Below are 27,724 nucleotides of genomic sequence, written 5' to 3'. Positions count from 1 at the left end.
TGGACAGTCAATTTATAACTCGGCCAAAATTGGGTGGATTTTCATGGGGATGACAAAAGACACATTCCTGACACAAACGTCACCCCCCACACACACACATAAATTTTACATCCCTGCTCCAAAATATAGGTGTGCTAGCGCTGTTCAAAGAAAAAGTCACTAGGGATTTTTCTTTTAACACAGGCAACACAATGTATTTTTTTCCTATAGAATCATTTTCAGAAATGGTTGAATTGTTTTTGGAAAATTTCAGCCAAAACCTCGGCCTGAGATAGGAAAACTGGCAAGTCAAATTTCAGCCCAAATGGTTAATGTCTGGCAAAGTTATAAGCTGAAAACAGGGGCAAGCTTAATAATAGATGGTGCTACCAGCCCTGCCTATAATACACAAATACGAATGCATATAATTTTATTAGAAACACCAGAAAATGTCATTCAAATACAAGTATTAAGATTGAAGAGTGCTCTGTAGACTAAAATGTCAAAAGAACAGGAATGGGGGGAAAACAAGGATCAGTATTTTTTTCTGGAGGCTGCCATCTTGTGCTTCAGAATCTAAACACGAAAAGTCAGACTCATTGCAAACTCTTTGGAGCAGGGGCTGTCTCTCTTCTTGTGTTTGTGCAGCTCCTAGCATGCTTTTGGATGCTACTGGAAGCAAACAGCAATACTTATTACCTTTTGCATGTAACCAAGTAAAAGTTGCCAGAGAGAAGAGGCTGCATAAGGATAGGAGGAAGAGATATTTAAAAGATTATCTCCCTCAAGAACATGAAATACTCTACTATGAAAAGGACTGAGAACCATAAGCAAAAGTGGGAGTTGGGAGAAACTGTCTGAACTATGATTTTGGTTAAAAAACTCCAGTTGCTATGTAAGGAAGCCTGCAGAAGCATGGTGAATGGACAAGTCCTTTGAGAGGGTTTCTGTTAAATAACCAAGGGGTTCTTTCCCTTAGTAGCCAAATGCTTTTGTATACAAATCTCGGGTAATTCTCAAGATCCAGCACACGGTAAAGCTCAACTCTGTGGATTTCTCCTGACTTCTGTTTTTTCCAGAGGTGAAAGTAACTTAGAGGACTTACCAGTACGCAGGGCTGGTGTCCTGAGCAGGAGGGGGCGGGGCGTTTAAATCCGGCTGCAGTAGCGGTGGCTAGGACCACTGGGTCTTTAAAACGCCGCCAGAGCCCTGAAGCTCCCGGCCACCATTGCTACCCCGTGGCTCTGGCGCCAATTTAAAGGACCCGGGTCTCTGGCTCCGGCTGTGGTAGCGGCAGCTGGGAGCCCCAGACCCTTTAAATCGCTGCCACTACCCCGGGGCTCTGGCAGTGATTTAAAGGGCCAGGGGCTCTGGCCACTGCCGGGAGTCCTGGCCCCTTTAAATCGCCACCAGAGCCCCAGGGCTCCCAGCTGCTACCCCAAGGCTCCAGCAGCAGAGCTCTGGCAGCGATTTAAAGGGCCCGGGGCTCCAATCACTGCCTGGAGCCTAGGGCCCTTTTAAATTGCTGGCCTAGGGAAGCTCCCCACTGGCTGTGTACCAGCTCTTGCTGGTACGCCGTACCAGACCGTACCGGCTTACTTTCACCTCTGATTTTTTCCATGTCTTGTCCTGTCAGAAGCAGACAGATGGGATCTTCTCCGACTGTGAAGACCAAGAGTTAATATTATACATGCTGTTCAAGTGCAGTAAATTCCAGGGAACAACTGAAAACATGTAGCTAATTGTATCAGCTTTACCCAACAAGACCACACACTGGGCCTTGCTCCCTCAGCTTTGCTAGTGGCAGATATAATAGGTGCCAATGAACCTTGCAAAGGGGGACGAGATGGCCGGGGAGAAATTATTTCATGTTCTTCATCCACGGTTACTCTGTTCATAGGCTGAGTGATTGACACATATTCTAGATGGCGTGAAATACAGAAGCAGTCAATACGTGGAAGCCACACTCATCTTCTCTCTGATATTTCACAGGACAGTGCTGAGCATGGTCCACTTTGACAAAGCCCTGTTCCTATCAGCCCCCATCGGTATATTACACATCAGGTTGGAAGGTGGCCTCCTGCTGGAGCAGCTCCTCATGTCCTTGATGGACAGGGTTGCCTCTTTGGTGAGGCTTTGGAGCGCGGTTCCATTTTGGGAGTGCTGTTCAAGAGATCTATCTGTGTAGGTACTGGCGGGACACTCAACATCAAGGTTGCTGCAATGGTAGTGGATGAGGATATCCTGCTTTGAAAGCGAGCCCAAGAGAAACAGAAATCATTAATACGAAGGATACCTCAGGAGAGTGGGATGGTGTTTCTGTCTCTGTCAGACCAGGATGTATAATCAATACACTAATAAAGAGTCATGCAGCTACATTATTGCTATTAAGTACTGCAGGCAAAACTAAGAAACTTTTTTTTTTTTGCATCTGAAGTATCTAAATGGATTGTACAGTAGTGACACGGCATCACACTCTACATCTGAAGTATGAGAGAAAGAGAAAATGGAGATAAATGAAAGACTAAGGGTCATCTCAGGCCAGTGTGCTCCACAACAGAAGAGGATTTGCTTAGTTCCAATGAAGAATACAATGACGATAGAAACAAGGCATAAAATTGCAAAATCCAATACAAAGAGGCAAAACTAACAGATTCCCTTAAACCTGATCAGTTACATAGTGGGCTAGGAAACAAAGGGTGGTCTTGTGGTTAAGGGACCGGCCTGGGACTCAGGGGACCGAGATTCAATTCCCAGCTCTGCCACAGACTTCCTCTGTTACCTTGGGCAAGTCACTTGATCTCTCAGTGCCTCAGTTCCCTGTCTGTATATTGAGAATGACGACACTCCCCTACCTTGCTGGGGTGCTGTGAGGATAAATTAACACTCCTGAGAGACTCAGCTACTCCGGGGATATACGTACTTACAGAGAACTTGACACTGCTCCCAGCCAAGTGAATGTTCACAACTGTATTGTGCTTTGGCAAAGTGAAAACTGAGAATTTTTCACTGTTATAATCAGAATTAATTTGATTTTAAATTGAAGCCTAAACACTCTATTCTGCCTTTATGCCCTAACTCTGTGAACACTGGCAGTTCCTTTTCTCCTGTAGCCAGACTGTTTGAAATGGTACAAGTTTTAAATTCTAAATTAAAAATCCAGTGTCTCTTCTTTATGGTCTCATTGACACACCTTTTCATTAGACTGCCTGCTTTACCATTCACTTGATCCACATTAGAGGCCCTCATCCCATCCCTGTCCAGCGAAATGAGTGGCCTTTGGGAAGGGCATCCAAAGGAAAATAATGTAATATCTAATATTCAATATCTGGCCTCTGGGGAAAAAAAGAGATCCTTAATCTCATTATGCAAGAACTTTATTAACTCCTTAAAAATCTGATATTATTTGGCATCAGATTGTCATTTTCCTAATAGCAGGCTCTCGTTTTCTTTAATAATCTCTGTCTTTTGACAAATTTTCTTCTTCAAGAGAGCCTGTTTTTTCCCCTAACAGAGCATTTACCAGTTCTTTTATTTCCTTTTCAAATAACCCATAATAACAATATTCGCAGACGTTAAACATCAAACAGGCTCTCCTAACAGTGTCTGTTATGTTTGAAGCTTTAGTACAATCTCCCTTCCTCATAAGTCTGTTATTGTTTCAGCACACTCCCCCTGCAATGCCAAAACAACACCATTAACCCTATGAAAACATCCAACAGAAATGCATGTTCTATGCACCATTTCTCTGGTGTCCTTTGGGAAACATGCTAAGATGTATAAAACAGGCACTAGTATATATCTGCCTGTCTACCATTCATCCATATTTGCATATCTATCCGTACACTCATAGCGTCTGAGTGTAAAAAAAGAGAAAGGTAAAGTTCAATCTAAAGAACTGTACTTATCTTCCACCTCATCCTCATACTATGTGCAAACCTCTCTCTTTACATTACTTCTGTTGTTTATGCCCAGGGAAGTGCTGATGTGCCATCCTTCTGCTTTTATGAAGAAGACTTGTGCTCAGAGATGAAGTCCACTATGTTCTGAAACTAGAGAGATCTGATTTCCCATAGACGGAATTCCATAGGACTAGTGCCTGCCACCAAAAAAAGGCCCTGATCACCAAGCTCTCCTCTTGGGATCCATCAACTGTAGAGCTCCTGAGAATCACAGCTCTTGGAGCTGCCGCGAAAGAGGCAATGTCTGAGGTAGCCAAGGTCCAGTCCATGAGCTTAGGGAGGTTGTGGAATATCCATCATTGGAGATTTTTAAAAGCAAGTTAGACAAACACCTATCAGGGATGGTCTAGATAATACTTAGTCCTGCCATGAGTGCAGGGGACTGGACTAGATGACTTCTCAAGGTCTCTTCTAGTCCTATGATTCTATGAGGACTCTGAAGATTAGGACCACGAGAGCAGGTAGAGAGGAACCCTTGCTTCTTGAAGTACTACAGCAGTCATGAGTGGGGGCAGCCAGGAGGAGAAGTGTGGCACCGTGAGGGAAGAGACATGGAGGTGGCTTCTGCAGATTTGAAGACGTGTTGTGGAGGGGTAACAGGCTGAGTAGGCAAGACATGTGAGAAGGGGACAGATGAACTATCAGGAATCAGGACCTGCAACAGAGCTGGTCTTTGGGCAATCTAACGAGCATAGCTGGCCTGTAGTCGGCTAAATGATTGGCTACAGGGCCTGATGGATGATGTAGGTGCCGACTTCATGGCACCCATGGGCAAAGGAGCTTCCCATGCTTCCAGGAGCACTCACCGTGGAGCATCCATGGGCAAAAAAAATAGTGGGTGCTCAGCACCCACCGGCAGCCCTGCCACTCAGCTCTTCCCCCTCCCTGCCAGCGCCTCCTGCCCACCGTGATCTGCTGTTCAGTGATATTCCAGACGCACTGGGGTGGATGGGAGAGGGGTGGCAGGAAGAGGTGGGGCGGGGCAGGGGTAGGAAGAGGTGAGATGAGGGCGGGAAGAGGTGGGGCAGGGATGGAGCTTGAGGAACGGGGTGGAGTGGGGGGGTTGAGCGCCCTCCGAGAACTCAGGAAGTCGGTGCCTCTAGGTGGGAAGAGTCAGCAGACCAGCTCTTACACCGAGCAGCAGTTTGGCGGCTGCTTAAAACATTTGCCCACAACTGTTATGGCTCCTGCACCTGCTTGTTCCTAGACTGGCTCCTCTTTGTTCCAGTTCTGCTCCTGCCTTGTTCCTGACTGGGACCCAGCCCTGCTCGTGCCTTTCCTCAATCCAGGTAACCCGGCTCTGACCTTCAGGTCCGACTTCCGACTCTGATTCCCGCTCCAACCACTGGGCACAACTCCTCCCATCCTGGTCAGGAATGTGATTGACTAGATAATATTAGTCAATTGTAAAATTAGATTTTAACCTTCAGCATCATTTGTGTTTCTATTACATGGCATTCAATGTATTTCTTCTCAAACCAACACACATGAAGATTACCTTGTATTTTGAAGTGTCCCAGTTATGAACCAGTCGTGCGGGGATTAGAAAGTTGTCATCCACATGGCAGGTGCTGCAGTAATACCATCCGCTGTAACTGCACACCTTGGCTTTTCCATTGGACAAGCCTATAGAGCGCTGACAACCTGGGAGAAAGAAAGAAGAAAATAATATTGATTTTGCATCCTTTGCTAGTGATGCTTCATAGGGTGCGATAAGGAAGCTGATTGACCACTTCCCAGATGAGAGCGGTTTTAGAAGATGAACTGTTTCATATCCCTTGGAAATACCAGAATTCAGCATTCTGGTCCAATTTCAAAAATGTCTACTAATTTTGGGGGCCCAACTTGAGAGATGTACACCTGATTTTCAGAGGTGCTGAGCAGCACCCACAACTCCAACCAAAGTCAATGGGAACCATGGGTACTCAGCAATCCTTTCCTACCTGTCTCAAAGCTGGTCACTCAAAACCTGAGGTCCCCTCAGAGTTGTGACCTGACATACACACAAAAACAACATACCTGGAAAATCACTTCTTTTTTATGTCTCAAATCCTGGGTTCAGGATTTTGAGTGTCTACCATAAGAACTGCCACTATTGTAAACATCTGAAATTGGTTAGGAAGTGCTGTTTTGGGTGGCTGTCAGATTGTGATATGTTTCAAGGCTTAAGGGTGAAACTCAAACACCTGTCTTGGTAGCCAAATAAGGAAAGAGAGGAGCAAGGATTGCCAGCTCCGCCCCAGACTTTACTCTGTTCGGACATTATCAACATCACTCTCATTTGGTTTTGGTCCTGACAAATGAACAAACACATTTTCCTTCAAAGGGATTCGCTCTCGTTGTCCCCCCAAATCAGATGTTTGACTTTTGTTGTTTACTTTTGAAAGAGTCAACACCGTAATTTTCAGCAATATTTTTCATTTGAAAAAGGGACAGTTCTGCAAGAAAGCCATGATCTAGAGACTACTGCATGAGCAAAGCCTTAATACCACGTCTTTCATACAGATGCATACCATCAACTTGCATAAACATCATTTATTTGTGTACTAGACCCTCCCACCCACTGCAAAATCCTTTATCTGTTGCTGACTGGATGAGTGCAAGCTAGCCATCTTCTAACAATGGGCATTGAACTGGCATAAAATGGTCATACAAGGGGCACTGAATTGGCACGTACAAGTAAACCACACACTACAATGGCAAACAATAACTATCATATTAACAACAGGGAGGACTAGTTTTATTAATTAGATGCCATGGGTTGTTGTAAACATATATACATCGGGAAGGATACATGGGTATATTTCTTCTTTTCCCTATTGCGACAGACCCAGACCAGTGGGGTATAGGAGTCTGGTAGAGGGCAAATATACTGGTCACTGGATGAGTAGTTTTCTGTTCCCTGAGTGACCAGGGCAGGGGCTGCACTAGAGTAATCAGGAACCTGCTAGAACCAATTAAGACAGACAGGCTGATTAGAACACCTGCAGCCAATCAAGGCAGGCTAATCAGGGCACCTGGGTTTAAAAAGGAGCTCACTCTAGTCAGGCGGGGTGGAGGGAGCCAAAGGAGAGGAAGTGCGTGTGAGGATCTGGGAGCAAGAGGCACAAGGAGCTGAGAGTGAGAGGCTGTGCTGCTTGTACAGAGTACAAGCGTTATCAGACACCAGGAGGAAGGTCCTGTGGTGAGGATAAAGAAGGTGTTTGGAGGAGGCCATGGGGAAGTAGCCCAGGGAGTTGTAGCTGTCATGCAGCTGTTACAAGAGGCACTATAGACAGCTGCAACCCACCGGGCCCTGGGCTGGAACCCGGAGTAGAGGGCAGGCCCGGGTTCCCCCCAAACCTCCCAACTCCTGATCAGACACAGGAGGAGTTGACCCAGACTGTGGGGAAGATCACTGAGGTGAGCAAATCTGCCAAATAAGCGCAGGACCCACCAAGGTAGAGGAGGAACTTTGTCACACTTTGTTGTGCTTATTATTAATAATCACTTGTATTACGGTAGTACTTATTTGTATTACGGAGTGCCGGATCAGGATCAGGATCAGGATCACTGTGTAACCCACACAGTGAGAGACGATCCCTGCCCTGAAGAGACTATAATCCACGGCCAGGACTACAGTAGACTCTTTTGTCAGTATAACAACATTGGTTTGGGCTGTGATTTTTTACCACGTCTATGCCAGCAAAAGCCCAAGTATAGATGCAGTGCTTTTGCCACTATAACTTATTTCATTTGGGAAACAAGCATAAATTACACTGGTAAGCTACATCTACACTAGGAGGATTTGCCAGTACAGCTAGACTGGCAGAGACAAACCTTTTCCAGTGTAGTCTAGGCCTAAATTAAATGACTTCTCCTCCCCACCTCAGTATTCGATGCTACTTTGGCCGTGTCTACACTAGAAAAGTTTTGCAAGTATAGCTATACTGGTATAGCTGTACCAGCAAATCCTCCTACTATAGCTGCATCTTATACTGATGTAATTGTGCTGCTGGCGTAGCTTGCAGCAGGTCTCCACAGACACAAACCTATACAGACAAAAGTACTTTCACACCGGTATAATTCCAGCTACACTAAATTATATCTAAAGTAGAAATGCTACAGTGGCACAGCTGCAGCGCTGCAACTATGACGCTGTAGCGTATTCACTTACTCCAGCGACGGAAGGAGTTCTTCCACTGCTGTAGTAAACCCACTTCTAGGTCGATGGAATTCTTCTATTGACTTTGCGTTGTCTACACTGGGGGTTAGCTCCATCTTCACTACATCTCTAAGGGATGTGAACTTTTCACATCCCTAAGCGACATAGCTGGGACAACCTAACTTTCTAGCATAGACCAGCCCCAACATTTTTAAGGTGCTCAGATACGACAGTAGTGATCATATGTGATAAGTTCCCAGCGAGAGAGAAAACAGTCCACTCACAGCATGTCTGAATAAATCAAATGAAGTGCCATACGGCTTTTTAAAAAATTCTTCTGATATTGGATTCACTCTATTTTTTTTAAAGCCATATTTCAAGAACTTTTCCCTCCACAGTCTGACAAATCATTGAAAGCCCTGTTGCCTAATAGAAAACTAAAAAATATTCTAAAAGTACATTTTACTTGTAAATCATATTTCTACATTCTTTTCTTCTTGTGTTTTCATTACTAAGAACATGGGCATGGGAACAGGATCTTTATTGCCAAAGGATTCGTGTGCTTCTGCCACATACTGCCATCACCAAGCCCCCGTGACATCATAATAAGTTGCTGTGGAGAGATCTGTGAGATCACAGAGGATGTTAAGGAACTTACGTTGAAAACCGCAACTCATGCAAGTAGTCTATTGAACTCAATAAAGAGATTTGTGTATAAAGGTTTGCAAACCCCTCGAATCAGCAATTAGCAACAGGAGCAGATTAACTCCTAAGCAAGAAATATCTCCTTATCATGCAAGCATCCCTACTCATGAGATACAAGGGGAGAAAAACAAAAACCTGAAAACGCGATACATCCCGTATCAGCAGAACTTCGCTAAGAAACACTTTCCAAAGTGTCCTATGAGAAATCGGCAATTCTTGAACATGAACTAAAATAATCAACGTATCCACTCTACATTTAAGGCAGAACAAGCCTTATAAAACGGTTCATAACTTACTTGTGACAGATGAATATAAAAGTAATTCTTTCAGCTGAAAATTTAAAAACGCAATCTTAAAAAGACAATTAAAATTTTTTTTAGCACTTATTGCCGGTCCCGAACTAAAGACATGACACACAGGCACGCTATGATCAGGATAGCATAAAATGAGAAGTCATAAATTATTAATAACATCTCTCATAGAACATTTTTCATCCAGACATCTCAAAGAGAGTTACAAAAGAAGGTATTATGTCCATGTTACAGATGGGTAAGCTGAGGCACAAGGCCCACTTTAAAAAAAAAAAAAGTATCTACTGATTTTGAGTGCCCAACTTGAAACACTTGAGAACTGATTTTCAAAAGGTGCTGAGATCCCATGCCTGCATTTAAAATCCCTGGGAACTGCAGGTGGCAAACACCTCTGAAAATCTGAATTTAGCTGTCTTCCAAAAATGGCGGCACTCAGAATAACCAGAACCTTTTAACTGTCTGGCCTTATAGTAAGTAACTTCAGCAACATCGCACAACTAGTTAGTGGCAGCGCTGGAAACGTAATCCCATTTGGTGCCTCCTCGTCCCTGTGCCCTCAAAACTGGACGATTCTGCTTTCTCTATGCCCACAACACTGCTTTCCTTTCCAATATCGGAACGATTGATTTGAAAAATGAAACAATGAAGAACATTTACCATGACTGGATGACACATAATTTTAAACTAAGGCCAAATTTGGGGCACGAACACTTTGACCACATCCCTTACAACCAGCCCTCGGTAGCAAATTTACCTAGTCTAAGAGACAAGTAAATCTGAAGTGACTATGCAATTTTGTAGCCCTAGAAATAGTCCAATATGTTCATATTCCCATCTACGCACAACAAACATGTATCTGGGGTAGGATTGCTGACTTATTTAATAAACTGCTTCCATATTAACCAGTTTACAAGAGTTTCCACATTATACATAAAAACACAGCGAGACGTGGCAAAGTTAGGTAGCACACCTAGGTGGTGAACTCCGTATAGATCAACCATACCACTAAAAAAAAAAAGTGTGTGTGAATACAGAAAGGTGCAGTGTTAGAACAGCTGAAGAGATTTAAAAAAAAAAGTACACTCTGTTTGTCTGACATGCCATTCTATTAGCACTGAAAGATGCCAGTAGAATGTACTCCCTGTTTCTATGGTACCGATGTTTTTAAAAGCACAACAGAGGTAAGTCTTGCCTCTCTGAAAAGAAAACACAGAATGACACCCCTCCTCTCAAAGGGCAAGATGGAGAAGTCTGATTAAAGTGAACACGCACCTTTCCCAAGCAGAACGGTAACAGCTCATAAAGTACAATAATGTTTGATTAGCAATACACGTTGGTACAGTAAACACTGCAGTGCCCCAGCCTTACAAAAAAGCAGCAACGAAGGATCTAAATCCTTTTTTGTCATCAACCGCCTCAGAATTTCAAATCACAGTGTGAGCACAGAAGATTCAGAGTTTGTGTACTAAGTAGTTATAGTTTTTGCATTTACTACAGGTAGCCTTCTCTTATAAACTGGATGAAATACAGTAACATGCGTGATTTTATTCTCTTTTGAGTTTGTACTGGCTGATTTATTCATGCGTGGTGAAGCCACGAGTGAATTATACAGAACACTCCCAACTGAGCGCCACTAAAAGCTTTACAAACATTACAGATGATCTGGTACTTGCCAGAAACACTATTCTGGAAAGTTTCCCAAGTCTTATTGCAACTGTGTTTTGTATCTCTCCACATAGGATGTTAGTTTGCATTAGTACCTTGAGTCCAACTAACTGAGTGGAAGGAGGAAATCAATTAAACAATACCTCTGAGAGTTCCAAAAATGATCTCAAATAATTTCACTACAAAGCAGGACGTCACCATTTTAAGGCCTATCCTCTTGCAACGTGCTGGAGCTAGACGTGAACGGTTCCTTATGACAGTCCTATTGCAATTCACTGAAGCACTCTGCAAATCCTTACTTACAGGAGCAGTTCTGACTCATGGTTTGAAATCAATGGGGCTGCTTATGTGAATAAGGCTTACTCACCTGAGGAAATGTTTGCAAGGTTAGGCCTTCAAGCCACACTCTAGAGGTTTTGAATGTGACTTAAATTACACAGAAGACCCTTCTGGTGATGTCAAATCATGGGAGAAAAGACTCTATGCCAAATCCCAGAGATCAACCCAACTAATTGCAAATGTGGGTACGTGGAGTTTAGGTGGCCTCAGAGTTCTTGGTCCTCCAGTTCCTAGAGACACATTGGGTGGGTGGACTTAAAGCAATAGTCTTGTGGGTCAGAGATCACTCTCTACCTCTCTGCTGAAGCAGGTGGTGGCTGTTCTCTCTGCTCCCATAAAAGGCTGAATATGGTAATGTACAATGGAAGGATTCTCAGTACATGGACGAAAGACACGAGTCTCAGGTACACTCCCTGTATGTGCTGAAATCTACATTCCTCACCTGGCAACCTATTTGCTTATTTATTTCTATGTAAACAACAGCTAAAAAATGCCCTTCCAAGGATGTAGGCACCTAAGACACCATTAACAATACAATGAATCTTAGCAGCATTAAAGTGATCCATTCAGCAGGAGCTCAGCCAGCCAGTCACATGCAAAAACACCTACCTGCCCTTCACCCATCGTCTAGGTTTTAATTTTTGCCTCTCCGTACAGTTCACTCTGCCTTTCATGGGGCAGCGTAAGTCATAGGGTTTCTCATCTTAATGCATAGCTATTTATACCGGCCATTCTTACTGCACTACAGAGGGGATATGGGAATAAGTCCTAATTTATTGAGCTAGAAAACAGATTCTAACTGTGACAGACGTAACATTCGTCTAGGTAGGATACCCTCAGCCCTCTCTACACACTCTCTCAAACAGACGTCTTGGGCAACATGCCCGGAAGGTCACCAAATTCACGCTACTTCGGACCAAAGGTAGTAACAAGTTCCAGCATCCCGGAGCCCTCACAGAGAGTGCCTGGCCAGCCACCTCCTCTATTTTATAATGAAGGGGATCCTTCCCAAGAAAAGCCATTTCTGCTAAAGCAGCCGTCCGTTCTTGTACTGTTTGTTTCGCCCATTCCCAGCCGCTCTTGTCCTGCTAATTTCGCATTTGTTTTCCAGGTCCTCGGAAACACATTTCTGACTTGGTTACAGTGTATTTCAGATGATGCTGCAGGTATTAGTGTCAATTACAACCTGTGCATTCGGAACAGCCAATTTGCACACGCTGCTTTCTTTCTGGATCTGGCCACGGCCACCGTACCTCCGTTTTCCTCCACCTTATAGGCTTTGCTCCATGAAAATCTCTCTCCTTTCCCCTCCTTGAACCGTGCTATTTGCTGTGTTTCATAATTGTGGTTATTTCTACAACTCTTTCAAATCAAGTTATGAAAGCAGTGGATTCCTTTGATGTGACACGGTTCAAAGCGATGTAGAGCGACAAATATATTTCTGTAGCATACACCAATTATGCTATTTGAGTTTTTTTTTTAAAAGGAGGAGGAGAGAAGGAGCAGCACAGGGTTTAATGCCTTTGAAATCCAGACTGTGCATCTAAGGGTTAGAACACAAAACCGGCCATCACGTTTGATGGAAAAGAAGGCACTGCCTTTTCCCAACTGTAAGCCCTCCGAGGCTGAGTGAGAGAACTGGGGACAACTGACCTCTTTAAGGAGACAGTGTTAAGTGAACAAGGGTCTTCCTGGTGAGAGGAGGGGTCAGCAAACACAGACTGCCCTCTCACACCTCTGCTCCCCTTCCCCAAAAAAGAGACGTAACATCACACATTCAATTTCCTAGCAAGCTCATTTTTACATTTGATGCACAGGTACGAACCCCTATAGGACAAGCCAAATGAGGGGGAAAACGTAATATCACACTTGACCCATCCCTGACAACTGCGTATTGGAAAGTAGATATGGCAGGGAAACATGTAGCTGTGGGTATGGTATTTGCAATAGGGAGAAAACAGGCTAGTCCTGAATAGGAAGGCAAGGAGGAGAAAGAGGGGCTGCAGAAATAGCAGCGACAGAGTGCTGTGTACAGCGGTGATCCGTTCTGGGCTTAATAATGTCTCTGCCGGCAGATTCGCCGCACCAGTGTCAAGAGGTTTGTTTTCGAGTTCTAACGCTGCGGAAGAAAAAAACCCAAAGAAACCGGATGATGCAAGAATTCATAATGCACATCTTTCCTAGGGCCAGGGTAATGGCATGCTAGGAATGGGGGGCTCATGGTTAAGGGGCTGGGCTAGGCTAGGACACAGGTGACCTAGGATCAGTTCCTGACTCTGCCACAGACCTCCTGTGAGACCTGGGGCTTAGCAGGGCTGGTGCAAGGATGTTTCGCGCCCTAGGCGAAACTTCCATCTTGCACCCTTCCCCGTCCCCGAGCGCCTGCCCTGAGGCTTCCCCCCCGCGGCAGCTCCCCCCCTCCGCCCTGAGGCGCCCCCCCGCCCCAGCTCCCCCGCTCCAGCCTGAAGCGCCCCCTCCGCGGCAGCTCCCCACCTCCCACCCTCTGCCCTGAGGCACCCTCGGCACCCCAGATCACCCCTGCTCCACGCACGAACACCCCAAGCACGCCGTTGCTACTTCACTTCTCCCATCTCCCAAGCTTGCGGCGCCAGTGAGCTTCGGCGCTGCAAGCCTGGGAGGCAGGAGAAGGGAAGCAGTCACGGCATGCTTGGGGAGGAGGCGGGGCAGGGGTGAGCAGGGGCAAGCAGTTCCCCTGCGTGCCGCCCCCCACCCCCTTACTTGCTGCAGGCGGCCCTCCCCACGCTCCCCTGCCCTAGCTCCCTTCGCCTAAATGCCGGCAGTGACCAGTGCGGCTGAAGATCCAGCCACCATGGTCGCTGCCGAAGAAAATGGCGCCCCCCAAATGCCAGTGCAGGCGGTCGCCTAAATGGTTGCACCAGCCCTGGGGCTTAGGTGCAGATTTTCCAATCTGCCTAGGGAATTTGGATTTCCAATAACGGGAACTGGGAATCTAAATCCTTTAGGTGGCTTTGAAACTCATCCGATGAAGTGGGTTTTAACTCATGAAAGCTTATGCTTAAATAAATTTGTTAATCTCTAAGGTGCCCCAAGTACTCCTCATTCTTAATCTCTCTGTGACTCAATTCCTCATTTGCAGTGGGGACTGCACTACTTCCCTACCTCACAGGGGTGGCGTAAGGTGCTCAGATACGATGATAATGACAGGCCTAGAGTTATCCAGACAGACAAGTGTACAGTTCTTTTAAGCGTCTAGCACGCTGGGGCTGGAAGAGCTCTGTAGCAAAGCAGAAAGGGGCAGTCTAGCTTTACATAGAACACTGTTTTCCTTCTTTTCATCAAGTGCCCTGCTCGGTGTCAGAAGAACGAGACTCTGTGATCTTGTCACATCCATGACATGGAGTCAGAAGTTGACTCATTTAGAAACAGTGTAAAGGTGAGGAAAGGAAAATGGCACAGAGTTTGATAAGGCCACCTCAAGCTACCACCTTCCAGCCTTCATTAGCAGTGGTGTCCTTAACTTTCTATGTTCTTAGAGCAATGTGAGTGATTCATTCCCAACAGAATGTACATGCTGCCGACCCAATACTCCCAGTCCAGCAGGCAGAGGGAGAAACATTTAAGAACAACAGAAAATTATATTCCTGATCCTGCAAATGTTTACACTCACGTTTAACTTTATACATGCGAGTAGTCACTTTGCAAAGCTCCTCGTGTACGTAGAGCTAATAAGCATTTGCATTATCAGGGCTGCATGGTGTATTCAGCTGAAAAATCTGTACTTTACTCGATTTTCATTTTTGCTCTGCAGTTCATTGGAGGGGCACGTAGCCCCTCCCTTCCCCCGGTTTTCTCACCGACTTTCAGCTCATAGTAGGCCTCATGGTTTGCAAAGTTTGTGTTCTTTGATACAGTGGCTGCTTATTTAGAGAGCCTCAACAGTACTTCAGTTTAGATGCAAAGGGTGGTTTTGTATTTCTGTCTTGGGTAACTGCTGCACTATGTAGTGTATGGTTACTAAAAGCAAATTCTTTTAGTTTTGACAGATCTGTTCAGGTGAATTTCCTCTCGTTAGTCACCATGTCAGTTATCGCATTTGCACGTATATTTCATTTAGCAACCAAGGTATGCTTAATGCTTTACAGATGCATATGAAGATTTATGGCCTGTTAACTATCCATGTAGTACTCAGCCTCTAATTCAGCCTGTAATTTGTTTTGATGAGTGAAAGCTGCCTGGATTGACTATCCCGATTTCTCAGCCTGACAGAATAAAGTCATATCTCATGAGATTACTTGTTTGGAAAATGTAACCCCCTGAGGCTCAGAAGCTCTCTCTCCATTGTTCAGTATTCTGTTGCGGTTCCTTAACCGTTTTCCTGACGATGCCTCTCCTATCACAATGCGTGAGGGAATAAGAAGTTTACAGATACTGCTTTTCAGTGCTATTGTAGCAGTGTTGGTCCCAGGATGTAGTGACACACCGTGGATGAGGTAATATATTTTATCAGACCACTCCTGTTGCTGAAAGAGACAAGCGTTTGAACTTACATGCAGCTCTTCTTCAGGTCTGGCTGAAGAACTCTGTGTAGGCTTGAAAGCTTGTCTCTTTTGCCAACAGAAGTTGGTCCAATAAGAGATCACCTCACCCACCATGTCTCTCCAAGACATTGCTTTTGGCATTTGCCTGGTCAGACATAACAACATCAACAATAGAGGCATCTCCTACACTCCAGTAGCACTCTAGTCACACACAAACTGGATCCATAGGATTTATGGACCCAAAACTACAGTAAGTGAGCTGTGACCGTTCGGTTACAGTGTTTGTAATGGCTCCAAAGGGCTTGGCAATGCAGTGCAATCTCAGTCACACTCCTGAGGTTGCAACGGCGTCACTGAGGGCAAACTGTGTCCCTGCAATGGGAACTTGGATAATAATTCTGTTTGTGATGCTCACCTCAGAACAGAATGCAGCTCATCCTCCCAGGACTGTGGATAACAGGAGTAAAAACTTATTTTTGTCAGAAGAATTAAAGATGATTCTGCACATATGTATCAGATCACAAAGAGAGCAGATTGACTCGGATGTCAGTTTTACAATCACTTGTTCAAAGCTGAATCACATCTCAGAATTGGATCAGAAAGCTCAGCTGAACAAACACACCCTGCCTCTAGAAACCAGAAGAAAATGGCTTCTGCCATCGCCTCGCCACATGGGGCATGCTTAGCCAATCAACACCGCAGGAGAGCTATCGTGTGATACGCCCCGTGTGATTTTCCCAAACAGCAGCTTTCAAACTGCTAGTGCACTGATGACCAGTAGCCTCACCGTGTTTCTAAATATTCACCTCAGAGGGGCTCCTCTGGATAAATCCAGAAAGATCTAATGGCACACCAAGGCAAAATTACTCCTGTATCCATCCGAGAATGTGACAGATTGAGCTTTCACCTGCAAGCCAATTCAGAATCCCATCTGGTAGTCCTTTGCCTGGAACCGCCCCCAGAAGCCAATGGCTTTGTCCAGACTAGGTGTAGCTAACACCTTCCAAATTCTAGTCTAGACAGGGCCAGTGGAGTTTTTGCATGAGTACAAGGAATGCAAGTCTGAGCCCTAAAGGTCCCAAACCCTCTTCCTCTGAACTCAATGAAAGTTTTTCTATTGATTTTAATGGGCTCTGAAAGGGCAGCTATAGGCCCATGAGAAACCGTGGTTAATAAAGCACCATTACAAATGCCATTTTTTAATGCAACACACACTCTCATAGGGAACACTATAGAGACTCAGAAGAAGGGGAGGAGGAAAAATCCCTGGAATCATGGAGAGACAGAGAAATGAGATCAACTAAGGTTAAGCTAAACAGAACATAATTTGATATGTACAGCACTTAGATACCACAGCGGCAGATGCCTTAGATAGGTAAGATTGAGGGGCTAGTGGCTGGAATTAATGAAATCGCAATAACCTGGGGCTGAGGGTCTTTAAAAGGACATTCTGATATAATATTATCAGACAAGCAGCTTATTGAAATTTGGCCCGTAGTGTTTTTAATTCCGTAGATAGGTGCTACTGAATTTCTAGGGTGTTAAAACAACTTGCAAAGCACCTGCTGAATTCAAAGGATGGGCACCTCTAGCTGTCCACTGGCGGCTGTTTTGATGAAAGTCAAACCAAGTCAGTACTGTAGCTGGATGTTTTTTTAAGTGACTGAATAGTTTTGTGAACAGTAATATTTGCTGGTTTGCCGGGAAATTAAGGGGAAACCTATTCATTCTGCAAGACAAAAATCAGCATTTTCCCAACCAGGGATGAGCTCCACACTAGCTCTAGCTAGCAGGACGAGCTGTGGGACCTCGTTTCTGCTCTGCCAGATCCCCCCGACCAGTGCAAATGTGATCACAACACAGCCATGGGTAAAATGCCTCCTGGAAAGCCACCAACCTTCCACCTGCTGCTCCTGCATGGCCTCTACTGCAGCCAACTACAGGAGCAGCTCATGCATACAGGGCTGCTGGCTCGCTGGCCCAACCCTTGCTTTCTGCTCTCATGACGTTCACCTCAGCGGGGAGAGCACATGCAGCCAAGTCTACGGAGCCCAAACAGCAGCGTGTATCTTTCTGGCAAGTGTGGGAACAATGAATGGGAGTCACCTGGCACAGCAGGAAAGAGATCGGTGGTGGTGGGGGGAATGCAAGAATGGAAAATAGAAAGCTACAACAATAAAGCTATGAGCACATTTCGCATCAGGATAGAACGCACATATTCATTAGGACTTGCAGTTAGAGCTGCCCGTGTTTCCTTTTATTAATCTAATTACAAATTAACAGTAAAAAAGAAAAAGCTGAAGAGGGAAAAGAGACCCCCCCCCAAAGGAGAACGAGACTAGTGACTATGCCAGAGCACAGTGCAAGGAGACCAAGGGAAAAGGCAGCTCATCTCACCAGGCCATTTCAAAACTGGGGGCACGACAAAAAGGGCTAGGAGCCCCAGGTGTAGTCGGATCCCCTTAGGTCTGTGGGAGAAGCTCCTTCCTTTCCTCTTGACCCCATAGTATTGAACAAACAGCTAGGTGCTTCACTGCAGGGACTGGGTAGCTACACTTTCCTCTGGAGAATTGGCTACTAGCCACTGCCAGATGCGGGATAGTGGACTTGATGGACATATGCTTTCATCCAGGCTGGCAAATCCTATATTACAAATCTGATCAATTCAGAGATTTTGCCTGTATCCAAATGAAGTAACTAAATAGTGGATCCATCTGTGACACAACCCAGTAATGGAAAAGGACCTTGTGACCGTGTAAACTTTTCCCATATCTGCACATTAAAAGCCAAACCACGAAGCATGACATTTACTAGCTTAGACCCTGATCTGGCAAAGAACTTAAGCAGGTGTTTAACTTCATGCCCATGGAACAGTCTCACCCAAGTTAAATTATGCACATGCTTAAGTGTTTGTAGGATCAGGGCCTCAGGCCTCTGATCCCATGTGATCATCTAGCATGTGAACCCTACACCTGTATGGAGTTCCACATATTCACCACCAGCGTGGGCACCTGTGCCAGGGAATCACAGTGCAGGATCCAGCTCCTGGCTTGTAAGAAGAGAGTCCAGGGGCACATTAGTTAGAGACCGAGGAGACGCTAACTTTTTGGGGCCTAAGGAATGTGCAGCTCATCCCACTTTCTCTCCAGAAAATATGCATCTTCGGGGCAAAAAATCTGTACACACAACAAAGCATATAAAATATATGCAGTCTTAAAAATCCCCACTCCCTTCTGACCCTTTTAATCAACAGCCTACATATTAGCTCCCTACCTTGAAAACACAGTGTGAGAAACTGAATGCCCTTCCCCACAGTCAGAGGGAGAAACCAGGGTGGGGGAAACCTCTTGCATGCACAGATCAAGCTAAGGCATCAGTTCCCACCAAAGGAAAACTGTTTTTTCAAACCACCCTTCTCACCCCAGCGCATCAACAATCTGACCCCTGCCTCCCTTCCCCTCCACCCCGCGGCTATGTCTGACACTGCTGCCCTGGCTTATATCGATGGTTGGAAAGTGCTAGTCAGCCCCCAAGATAAACCTGTCAAAAGCTAGGCACAGAGATTCTCATTCTTCTCTACCTGCTTGTGAGTGTCAGCTGTTTGTCTGGGAGCTGTCCCTGAAAAGCTTTTAAAAGGAGGGGGGGAAGAATGTGGAGTGCAATTCAAAGAAAAAGGAACTCCAGACAAAGAAAGAAAGGGGGGGATAACCCCCCCATCAAACTCCCAACAAACTTCTTTATCAGAGGTTCATTGTCAATCAATTAGCCAAGGCAGCAGGGGTCTGTAGGGTGGGCGGTAGCATGGCAGACAATGGACTGTCCTGTTGTATTACTGTTTAATCACTTTTACTAAATAAATAAAGCAGCCCTGAGGTGCTGTCATGTCAAGGGAACTTATAACAAAAAAACTTCATTTCTCATTGGTCATTACTTTTTTTCCCTGCAGGACAAGAGAGGGTTATTACTGTAGCCTTCAGTTCCATCTTTGTGTTGCTCGCCTTTGATTCCCACTCGGACCCTGCCACTTTCCGGCACTAATTTGGCAGGCTGAACAAAGAAGGGATTTGTACCTCCTGTAAGGTCTCAATTAGGAAAGGCTTCTGCTGTATTATGTGCCATTCAGACACGACACAATGACGGTAATTACAAGAATTTGCACTAAATGGCTGAAGAATTCACAGCAAAACTTCTCCCCACCTTCTTTCCAAGCTTCCCCCTTCCAGCAGCCGGGGTGGGAGGGAAGGCTCTTAATCCTGCAAGATGTAATTACCGACAGCAGTTCTGTTAGGTTAAACAGCAGCCTATGAAGTAAAACAGCAGAAACCGTCTATATAGCGATGAAGATGCATGGAGATCTTCAAGACTCATTATTCCCCAAAGTCTCCTCGGCACAAACTTTTCCTCCCTGAAGCAACCAGAATGGAATTTTCCCAGTTATTAGTCATTATTATTATTTATTTGTACTGTGTTAGCAGCTAGAGGCCCCAAATCGACTCTCTGGGACCCTGGGGGACAGGCACAGCCCACAATGAAAAAAGACAGCACTATGGCCATAAACCCTTCTATAAAACTGGATGTGATGTATGGGTATATGGAAATTCAAGTTAAAATTATGTTCAGTCGCCTGATTCTCAGTCTCAGAGATGCCGAATGCCCATAAATCCTACCGTGGGAGCTATGCTTGCTCATCACCTCTGAAAAATCAGGCCATGGGAGCACAGGAAATGTCTAACAAGTAAGCGTCAAGGCTCATCTTCACATACAGTTTGTACCAGTGCAGCTGTAGTGTTTTAGTGAAGACATTACCTACGCCCGTCCCGCCAGTGTCATTAATCCACCTCCCTGAGCGGCAATAGCAGTGTCAATTGGAGAAGCTCTCCTTTCACCATAGCACTGTCTACACGGAGAGGAGGTTAGGTTGGTATAACTGTGTCATTCAGGGGTGTGGCTTTTTCACACCCCTCAGCAATGTAGTCACACCGAGACAGGACTGTAGTGCAGACCTGGCCTCGGAGTATCATGAAAGCTACATGTGGCTTTTTAAAAATAAGACCATAACTTAAAAACAGCACTCATGCCCCAGCAAGGTCAGAGTGCTTTATTTCTGTGGGGAACATCTGAGTGACTCAAGATGCAATGTAGAATGTTTCAGAGAGGAAATCCATCCTTTCCCACACAAAAGGCTGCTCTCACAGGATAAAATCCAGAATACCCCAAATACTTCTCAAATTAAAGACGACAGGTTATTTGTTGCTCTCCCATGGCCTGATCCTACCCCTGCTGAGGTCGTTGGCAACACACTCATTAGCTTTCTTGGAAGCAGGGCAGCACTGAAATGGTGGTGCTAAAGGAGAGAACGTTCTTTACTGAATTTTGTTTTAAGTGAAGAGAATTAAGAAGAAAGGAAGAAAATGAAGAAGGAAACTCTGAAAATATCTTAAAATGAGACTATTGACTTTGCCTCCACTGGAGTTTAATAAACCCTGACTGCTGGGTAACAGATTAGAGAGACAAGATAGGTGAGAAAAACAAGCTTTCCAGTTTACACAGAGCTCTTCTCCAGCTCCATGGTAGCTCGAAAGCTTGCCTCTCCCACCAACAGAAGCTGGTCCAAGAAAAGATATTACCTCACCCACCCTGTTTCTCTAATATCCTGGGACCCACACAGCTATAACAGTACTGCACAGGAAGCCCGATTGGGGGGTGGTGGTACTGGGGCATTTTGCCCCAGGCCCCGGGCCCCGCAGGGGCCCCCACAAGAATATAGTATTCTGTAGTATTGCAACCTTTTTTTATGGAAGGGGCCCCCAAATTGCTTTGACCTAGGCCCCCTGAATCCTCTGGGCAGCCCTGGTACTGCATACGGGTAACAGATTAGCCAGATCTCTTTCAGGTCTTTGTATGGCTCCCCATCAATGTAGTATCTGAGGCCCAAAACCGCAAAGGCTATTTAGGTTCCTAACTTCTACTAATTTCAACAGAAGATGGGAGCCTAAATACCTGTGAGGATCTGGGCCCGAGTACCTCACTACCCATAATGTATTTATCCTCACAACACACATGAGAGAGGAAAGGGCTATATCACCATTTTATAGATGGGGAACTGAGGCACAGGGAGACATAGGGCCAGATTTTTTAAGGTATTTAGGTCTGTAAAGATGTAGGTAATGGGATTTTCAAAAGCCCCAATTAAACTGTACCCTGGCCCTGAACTAGTCAGTTCTCAACTGAATTAAGGTTGCAATTAATCAAACAAAACAAACATGGATGCTTAAGGCTGTGACCTTAAATCCACTTCCAGGGAAGGAAAAAAGCAGATAAGCACACATCTGGATCTCAGGCCTAGAACACACACAGACGGGTGACAGTATCTGAAGGAAGGGCACGATAACCCAAGCAAATAGGGAGTCTTGAACTTGAGCTTTTAAGGAAAGGAAAGACTCAGAGAAGATGCAGCAATGAAAAAGTTACACATTCTGCAAGTTGGATAGTTGTATACAGCATAGAACTCAGATCCCCGTGGTCCTAAGACACAGGCCCCTACCACTTGAGCTACCAGAGGAGCTCTAGTAGCCAGGACCAGCGCTACGGGTTTGAGCGCCCTAGGTGGACGGCAATTTCGCAGCCCCGCGCGCTGATCCCGCAGCTCCGCTGGAGCTGCCACAGTGGTGCCTGCGGAGGGTCTGGTGCTCTGTGGCTCCAGTGGAGCTGCCGCAGTGATGCCTGCGGGAGGTCCACCGGAGCCGCACGAGCAGCCGACGATCCGCAGGCACGATTGCGGCAGCTTCACCGGAGCCGCGGAGCACCGGACCCTCCGCAGGCACCACTGCGGCAGCTCCACCGGAGCCGCCTGAAGCCCCCTCCGGCAAAACGGCGCCCATCATTTATTCTGGCGCCCTAGGCGATTGCCTAGGATGCCTAAATGTAGTGCCGGCCCTGCTAGTAGCCATTAACAGAAAAGGTCCATGACAAAGTATCCTTAAGCAGTTCCAGTTGTACACACACATACTAGTTTGATTATTACAATACTCTGGCACTTTTATAGTGCGCAGCACCCTAGAGTCTTAATATTGTTTTACAAACATCAATGAATGGATCCCCATAATCCACTTGTGTCTGGTAGGATTTCTTATCCCCATTTTACAGATGGGGAAACATGCACAGAGAGACTAACAGGCCTAAATGTTCAAAAGTGACTAGTGATTTAGGGTGCCTCCATTGTTAGATGCCCGACTTGAGACATTTTAAAGGGGCCTGTTGACTGTGGGGGCATGTTCAGCACTTTCTGCAAATCAGACTCCTTTAAGGTATACTAAAAGTTGGTGCCCAAACCTAATGCATCCAAAATCAGAATCACTTTTGAAAATGCAGGTCTCTGCTAGTCACGCCAGGATGTGCTATGAGTCAGTGGCAGAGTCAGAACGAAAATGCAGAATTTCTGACTCCCAGTCTTGTGCTCTAACCACTGGACAAGACTTCCTCCCTATGAATCACCTAAACCTCCAATGAAATGCAACAACTACTTTACAGTAACACAGCACAAGCTGGAACAGGAAGTGAATAACACTTGTGTATTCAGTTGAGGCTAAAGGGTAAATCTTTGCTAGGCAGAATATGATTACTCAAAGTGGAATTGGTCCTGGACAATGACTTGACATCCTACTCTTACAAAAATGCTACAGGACAATTGCACCTAGAGGTTTACACCTTTCACCTCACATATTGGGGTGGACTCCACACTGACTCAAAGGGAAATACACTACCTGCCATCACCGCTTCCTGCAGCCCCCCAGCGTGCTTTTGAGACCCCCGCCATCCAATACCCACCCAAACCTGCTTAGGATCAGAGATTGCATGACACCACATCACAAAATGCTGTGCCTTCAGGCCTTATTGCCATTAAAATAATGCCTTTGTTGTCATTAAAGGGGCACCTTAGCTCCAGAATTTAGCTTCAGCATTATTTCTATTACATTAGCGCCATCAGGAACCAGAGCTCATTGGACTAGGCAGTGCACACGTGCACAGTAAAAAGAGCCAAAGAGATAACCATCTACCACATGCTGAAGGTTAATTTAAAAAGGGGTTTACAAAACCTAATATGATGGGAGATGTTCTTACAGTTTGTGTGTCACTGGAAGCCGCTTGACTCAGAGAGAAGAGCGCCACCTACAGCATCACTCCTTACAACATCTTCTGTTTCACTCGGACATGCCCCACGCTGTGGCTAACCAGGCCAAAACCAGCTTTAGTTTGCCAGATCTGAGGCCTTCACAGCCTGTGGCATTACAGGGATGGAAAATCAGAGCCTATGTCTTGGACAAATGTGCATGAATCCTTACAAGGACTTACAAGCAGTCACTCTTTTATCCAATATAGAGTATGTGAAAGCAAAGCCACTGCAACGAAGTCGCTTACCTGCACACTTGAAGCTCTGGGCTGTGAGTCCTCTTTCCAAAGACAAAGTGGTCAGAATGCTCAGAAAACTGGTGGTCACAGACTGGCGCTTGCTCTGCCTGAAGTCCTTCCCCAGAGGCTGATCTCTGGCTTTGTTTCTGAGAGTAACCTCCAGGTTTGGACCTAAACTTCTGGCTGCGTTGGCAGCAGATTTCAGGGCCTCCATCCACTCCTGTGCCCTCTGACGGGTCTCTGCACGCAGCCGAAGAACCTCTTGAGGGAAAATGACCTGAAAGCATGAGTCACAGTCATCCAGAATATCTGTCTGGACAGTCAGGCACACGTCAATGTTATAGCTCAGAAGAGGGTCTTCATCGAGACTCCCGGGCTGAAATGCCATGAGACAAGATCTGCTCAGTACAAAAGTAAATGCTTTCCAGTTATTCTGGACCGTTAACCTATAAAGAGTCCCTGACCTGAGAATGTTTTGGTACTCCTTTGTATTTTGGCTCAAAGCTGTACACTGGAAAAGCTCAGCAGGCTTCTTTTGTAAGCCATGAATCTGGGGAAGGTCCCTGTTGTTGTCCAGCTTCTGTGAGTCCTCTAGGTCTTCCTGCTGCCTCATGAACGTTGGCGCAGAGGAATGCCCCACCTCCCAAAGTTTCTTCCCCCAGTCCAAAGTCTCCCACGGTGACTCTGCCTTCAGCTGCAGCTGGGAGTTGTCCGACAGAACGGCATCCACCATCTTTGTTTCAGCGCTGACTGTGACAGTGACACTTTGGAAATGTGAAAGCAGGTACACGCTAGGAAAATTCTGGTTGCCGCTGCTGTCGAGGTAATACAGATACAGTTTGTGTGGAGAGAGCTCTGCATAGCAGGGCTGCCAATAGCTGTCATGGTCCTTTCTAATTTCTAGATATCCCTTCTTCTGAATATTTGGGAACGTCAGCTTGCGTTCTGGAAGAAACCAAACAAGACAATTACTCAATTCTTCCCCAGCAATTCATTCTATAGTCGTTCTGGCTCACAGCAATTGCCCAGTATTCCTGGGCACACCAAATGATGAATTATTATATTTCTGAGGGGAACTGGTAGGACTGCGGCAGTCTTGGCCCAAATAAATATTTGCAACAGAGACATATGATCAGGAGAAGCAGATCTTGACACATCCGTTTAGCCAACTGCAGATTAGGATTGAGATTAAATGATAAACATAATAATACTCAGCTTTCACACAGCTCTTTTCAATTGTGGATCTCAAAGTGCTTTACCAAGGGGCTTGAGTACCATTCCCCCCATTTTACAGATGAGAACTGGAGGCACAGAAAAGGAGAGGTGACTTGCCCAACATCACCCAGCAGGTCAGTGGGAGAGCTAGGAATAAAACCCATGTCTCCTGAGCCCCAGTCCAATGCTCTATCCACTAGGCCACACTGCTTCCCATGGTACAGCAGAAATGGAAACCCTAAAACGCTAAATCATATTAAAAAAAGGTGGCTGGGCTCAGCTGTATAATATTTTCTAGAGGTTCTTTCTAAAGTGGCTCTATCTATGGACATGCCATACATCCTACCACCTAGAACCTTCCATGCAGTTTAGGTATTGAGAAGTATACTACTCTCTCTATGCCTCTTCCCCAGTTAACTGTGGGAGAACTTGTCTGTCCTTTGGGGTGCAGCAGAGGGAATTGTGGGAAGGCACTGGAGAGTTACAAGCGCTCAAGTGGCTTAGCCTGTATCCTCACTGCAAAGTGGGTGGGGTGGGTTACCAGCCCAAGTGTAAGCAGAACCCAGACTCTATCCTATAGCCCCACCTGGGCCAGCTAGCTTGGGTTGAAAGCACCAGACAGCTCAGGTCAGAGGATCATGTGTGCAGGTACGAGGAACATTAAGGGGAACACCTCAGTAAAAGCATGAATTCATGCTGCAGGGAAGACATACCCAAGGGTTTGGACTAAGAAAAGTGGTCAAATTAAGGTCAGATTTAGGTTCTGTCTAGATTAGAAATGCTGGGCTGCAGTAGTGCAGATGCTTTCTACAGCAACAGAACAATCCCTTCTGTTGCTGTAGCAACTCCACCTCTGAGAGGCAGTAGCTAGGTTGACGGAAAAAGTCCTAGCGGTGTCTACACTGGGGATTAGGTTGGCTTAAACTACATCACACACAGGGCATGACATTTTTCATTTCGTTAAGCTATGTAGTTAGGTTGACCGAACTTGGTAGCATAGACCAGGATTTAGCTAATACCTGACCTTTTCCCTAGCGTAGTCACAGAAACCAGGGCAAAACTCAACCAGCGACAACAACAAAATCGAGCTCAGCGTGCTACCCTACCTTTACACTGGGAAAAAGGTCAAGTTTAGGTTGGGCTTAGCTAGCACGTCCTAAATCCTGACAAACACTAAGGACAAAACCATGTATTTAACATGATAAGTTTTCCCAGTGTAGACACAGACTTTCTGTGCAGATGTTTTCAACAATTTCACTGACTTAAGCATTATCATGGATGTAAACATACAAATGTAACCACTCCCTGCAAATGGACAACCTACTAGAGAGTATTTAGGCTAAAAGAGAAAACCATAGATCTAAATTGTAAAATTGCAGAGAAAAATTAAACTCATACCCCAAATGCAAAGGGAGAAAAAAAAATAAGAAACCAATTTTGTTTGCCTTACATCTCTGGCCCTGACATTCATTAGTATTTCTGTGCTAACTCAAAAGCCATTAATTTCTTTGAAATCCCCACTAATCCCTTTGTAGTGCAGATAATGGGTACACATTCTACAGCCATCTTCCTTCTCGGTTAATCCAATAAAAGAGACGGGTGCTCCTGCAGACCCAACAGCAATCTCACTCGCTCTCTCTGCTTCCAAAGTACAGACGACAGTTCAAGCTTCCTCCATAATAAGCCAGACTCAGAACCACTCCCTACCCCCAGGCCTCGTTCAGCTACCCAGAAATGTGCTTGTCTTTTGCTGAGTGACAGAAAGGCCGTCTCTCTCTCTCTCTTTCCCTAGGCATTCCCTCTCCCAACTCCCCTTCCCTCAAGCTTCTGGGAACTGGCTTCACCCACTTCCACTTTAACTGGGACAAAAAACATCAGCCAGCTTGATTAAAATTCAAATTAATACTGTTCGGGTCAGGGCAATGGATGGTGTATTAGAAGGTGCCCCTCCCTTCATCCTCCTCTGCTCCTTCATCTTCCTGATGCACAATAAGCCAGATAATACCCATCCACTGAGTGCTACCATCTTTCTGTCCACCACATAAATAGAAACAGTATTTCTCTTCTCCCTCCTCCCCCCCCAAAACCAGGGAAATTAAATTGAGGCACAGTAAAAAGGGAGATAATCACAGTAAATAACCCACATCTGGGCTTAAGCTTTTATGAACTGTAATTTCTTGAAAAATAAGGGGAAAACAAACAGATAGCAGCTGGGAACAGACGAGAATTCTCTCTGCAGATTACCTCCTCTCTCTGGTTAGTTTGTTTGTATTACATCTCATTAAAATTTCTTGCACTGAGTGTCCACCTGACATGGTGGCTCAGCATCCTCAAATCATCTCTGATTTCCACAAGCATTGGAAGAGGGGAGATCAGAAGTGGTTTAAGCAAAGCTGGGGTATTTTTTCCCCATTGCTAAACAGCTTATATTTGTGTTTCTGTTTGTAGGCAGGCAGCCTGTCCCTTCACATGCCA

The 27,724-nt window shown here is 45.4% G+C and overlaps 1 protein-coding gene across 2 annotated transcripts in view; it reads right to left on the bottom strand.

The window, feature by feature from the left end:
- PLEKHM3 (pleckstrin homology domain containing M3) overlaps positions 1–27,724 on the bottom strand; it is a 129,288-nt gene that overhangs the window by 70,621 nt on the left and 30,943 nt on the right. For both annotated transcript variants that reach the window (XM_050916132.1, XM_050916131.1), the window contains 2 exons: positions 24,044–24,979; positions 5,440–5,585 (listed from right to left, as the gene is read on the bottom strand). In XM_050916132.1, coding sequence (XP_050772089.1) covers positions 5,440–5,585; positions 24,044–24,979 — 1,082 coding nt within the window. The remainder of the gene's footprint in view (positions 1–5,439; positions 5,586–24,043; positions 24,980–27,724) is intronic.

Source organism: Gopherus flavomarginatus, chromosome 10 (assembly GCF_025201925.1).
Source record: "Gopherus flavomarginatus isolate rGopFla2 chromosome 10, rGopFla2.mat.asm, whole genome shotgun sequence".
Lineage (NCBI taxonomy): Eukaryota > Metazoa > Chordata > Testudines > Testudinidae > Gopherus > Gopherus flavomarginatus.
Note: the sequence above shows the minus strand (reverse complement) of the source record. Positions and strands in the feature narration are given on the sequence as shown.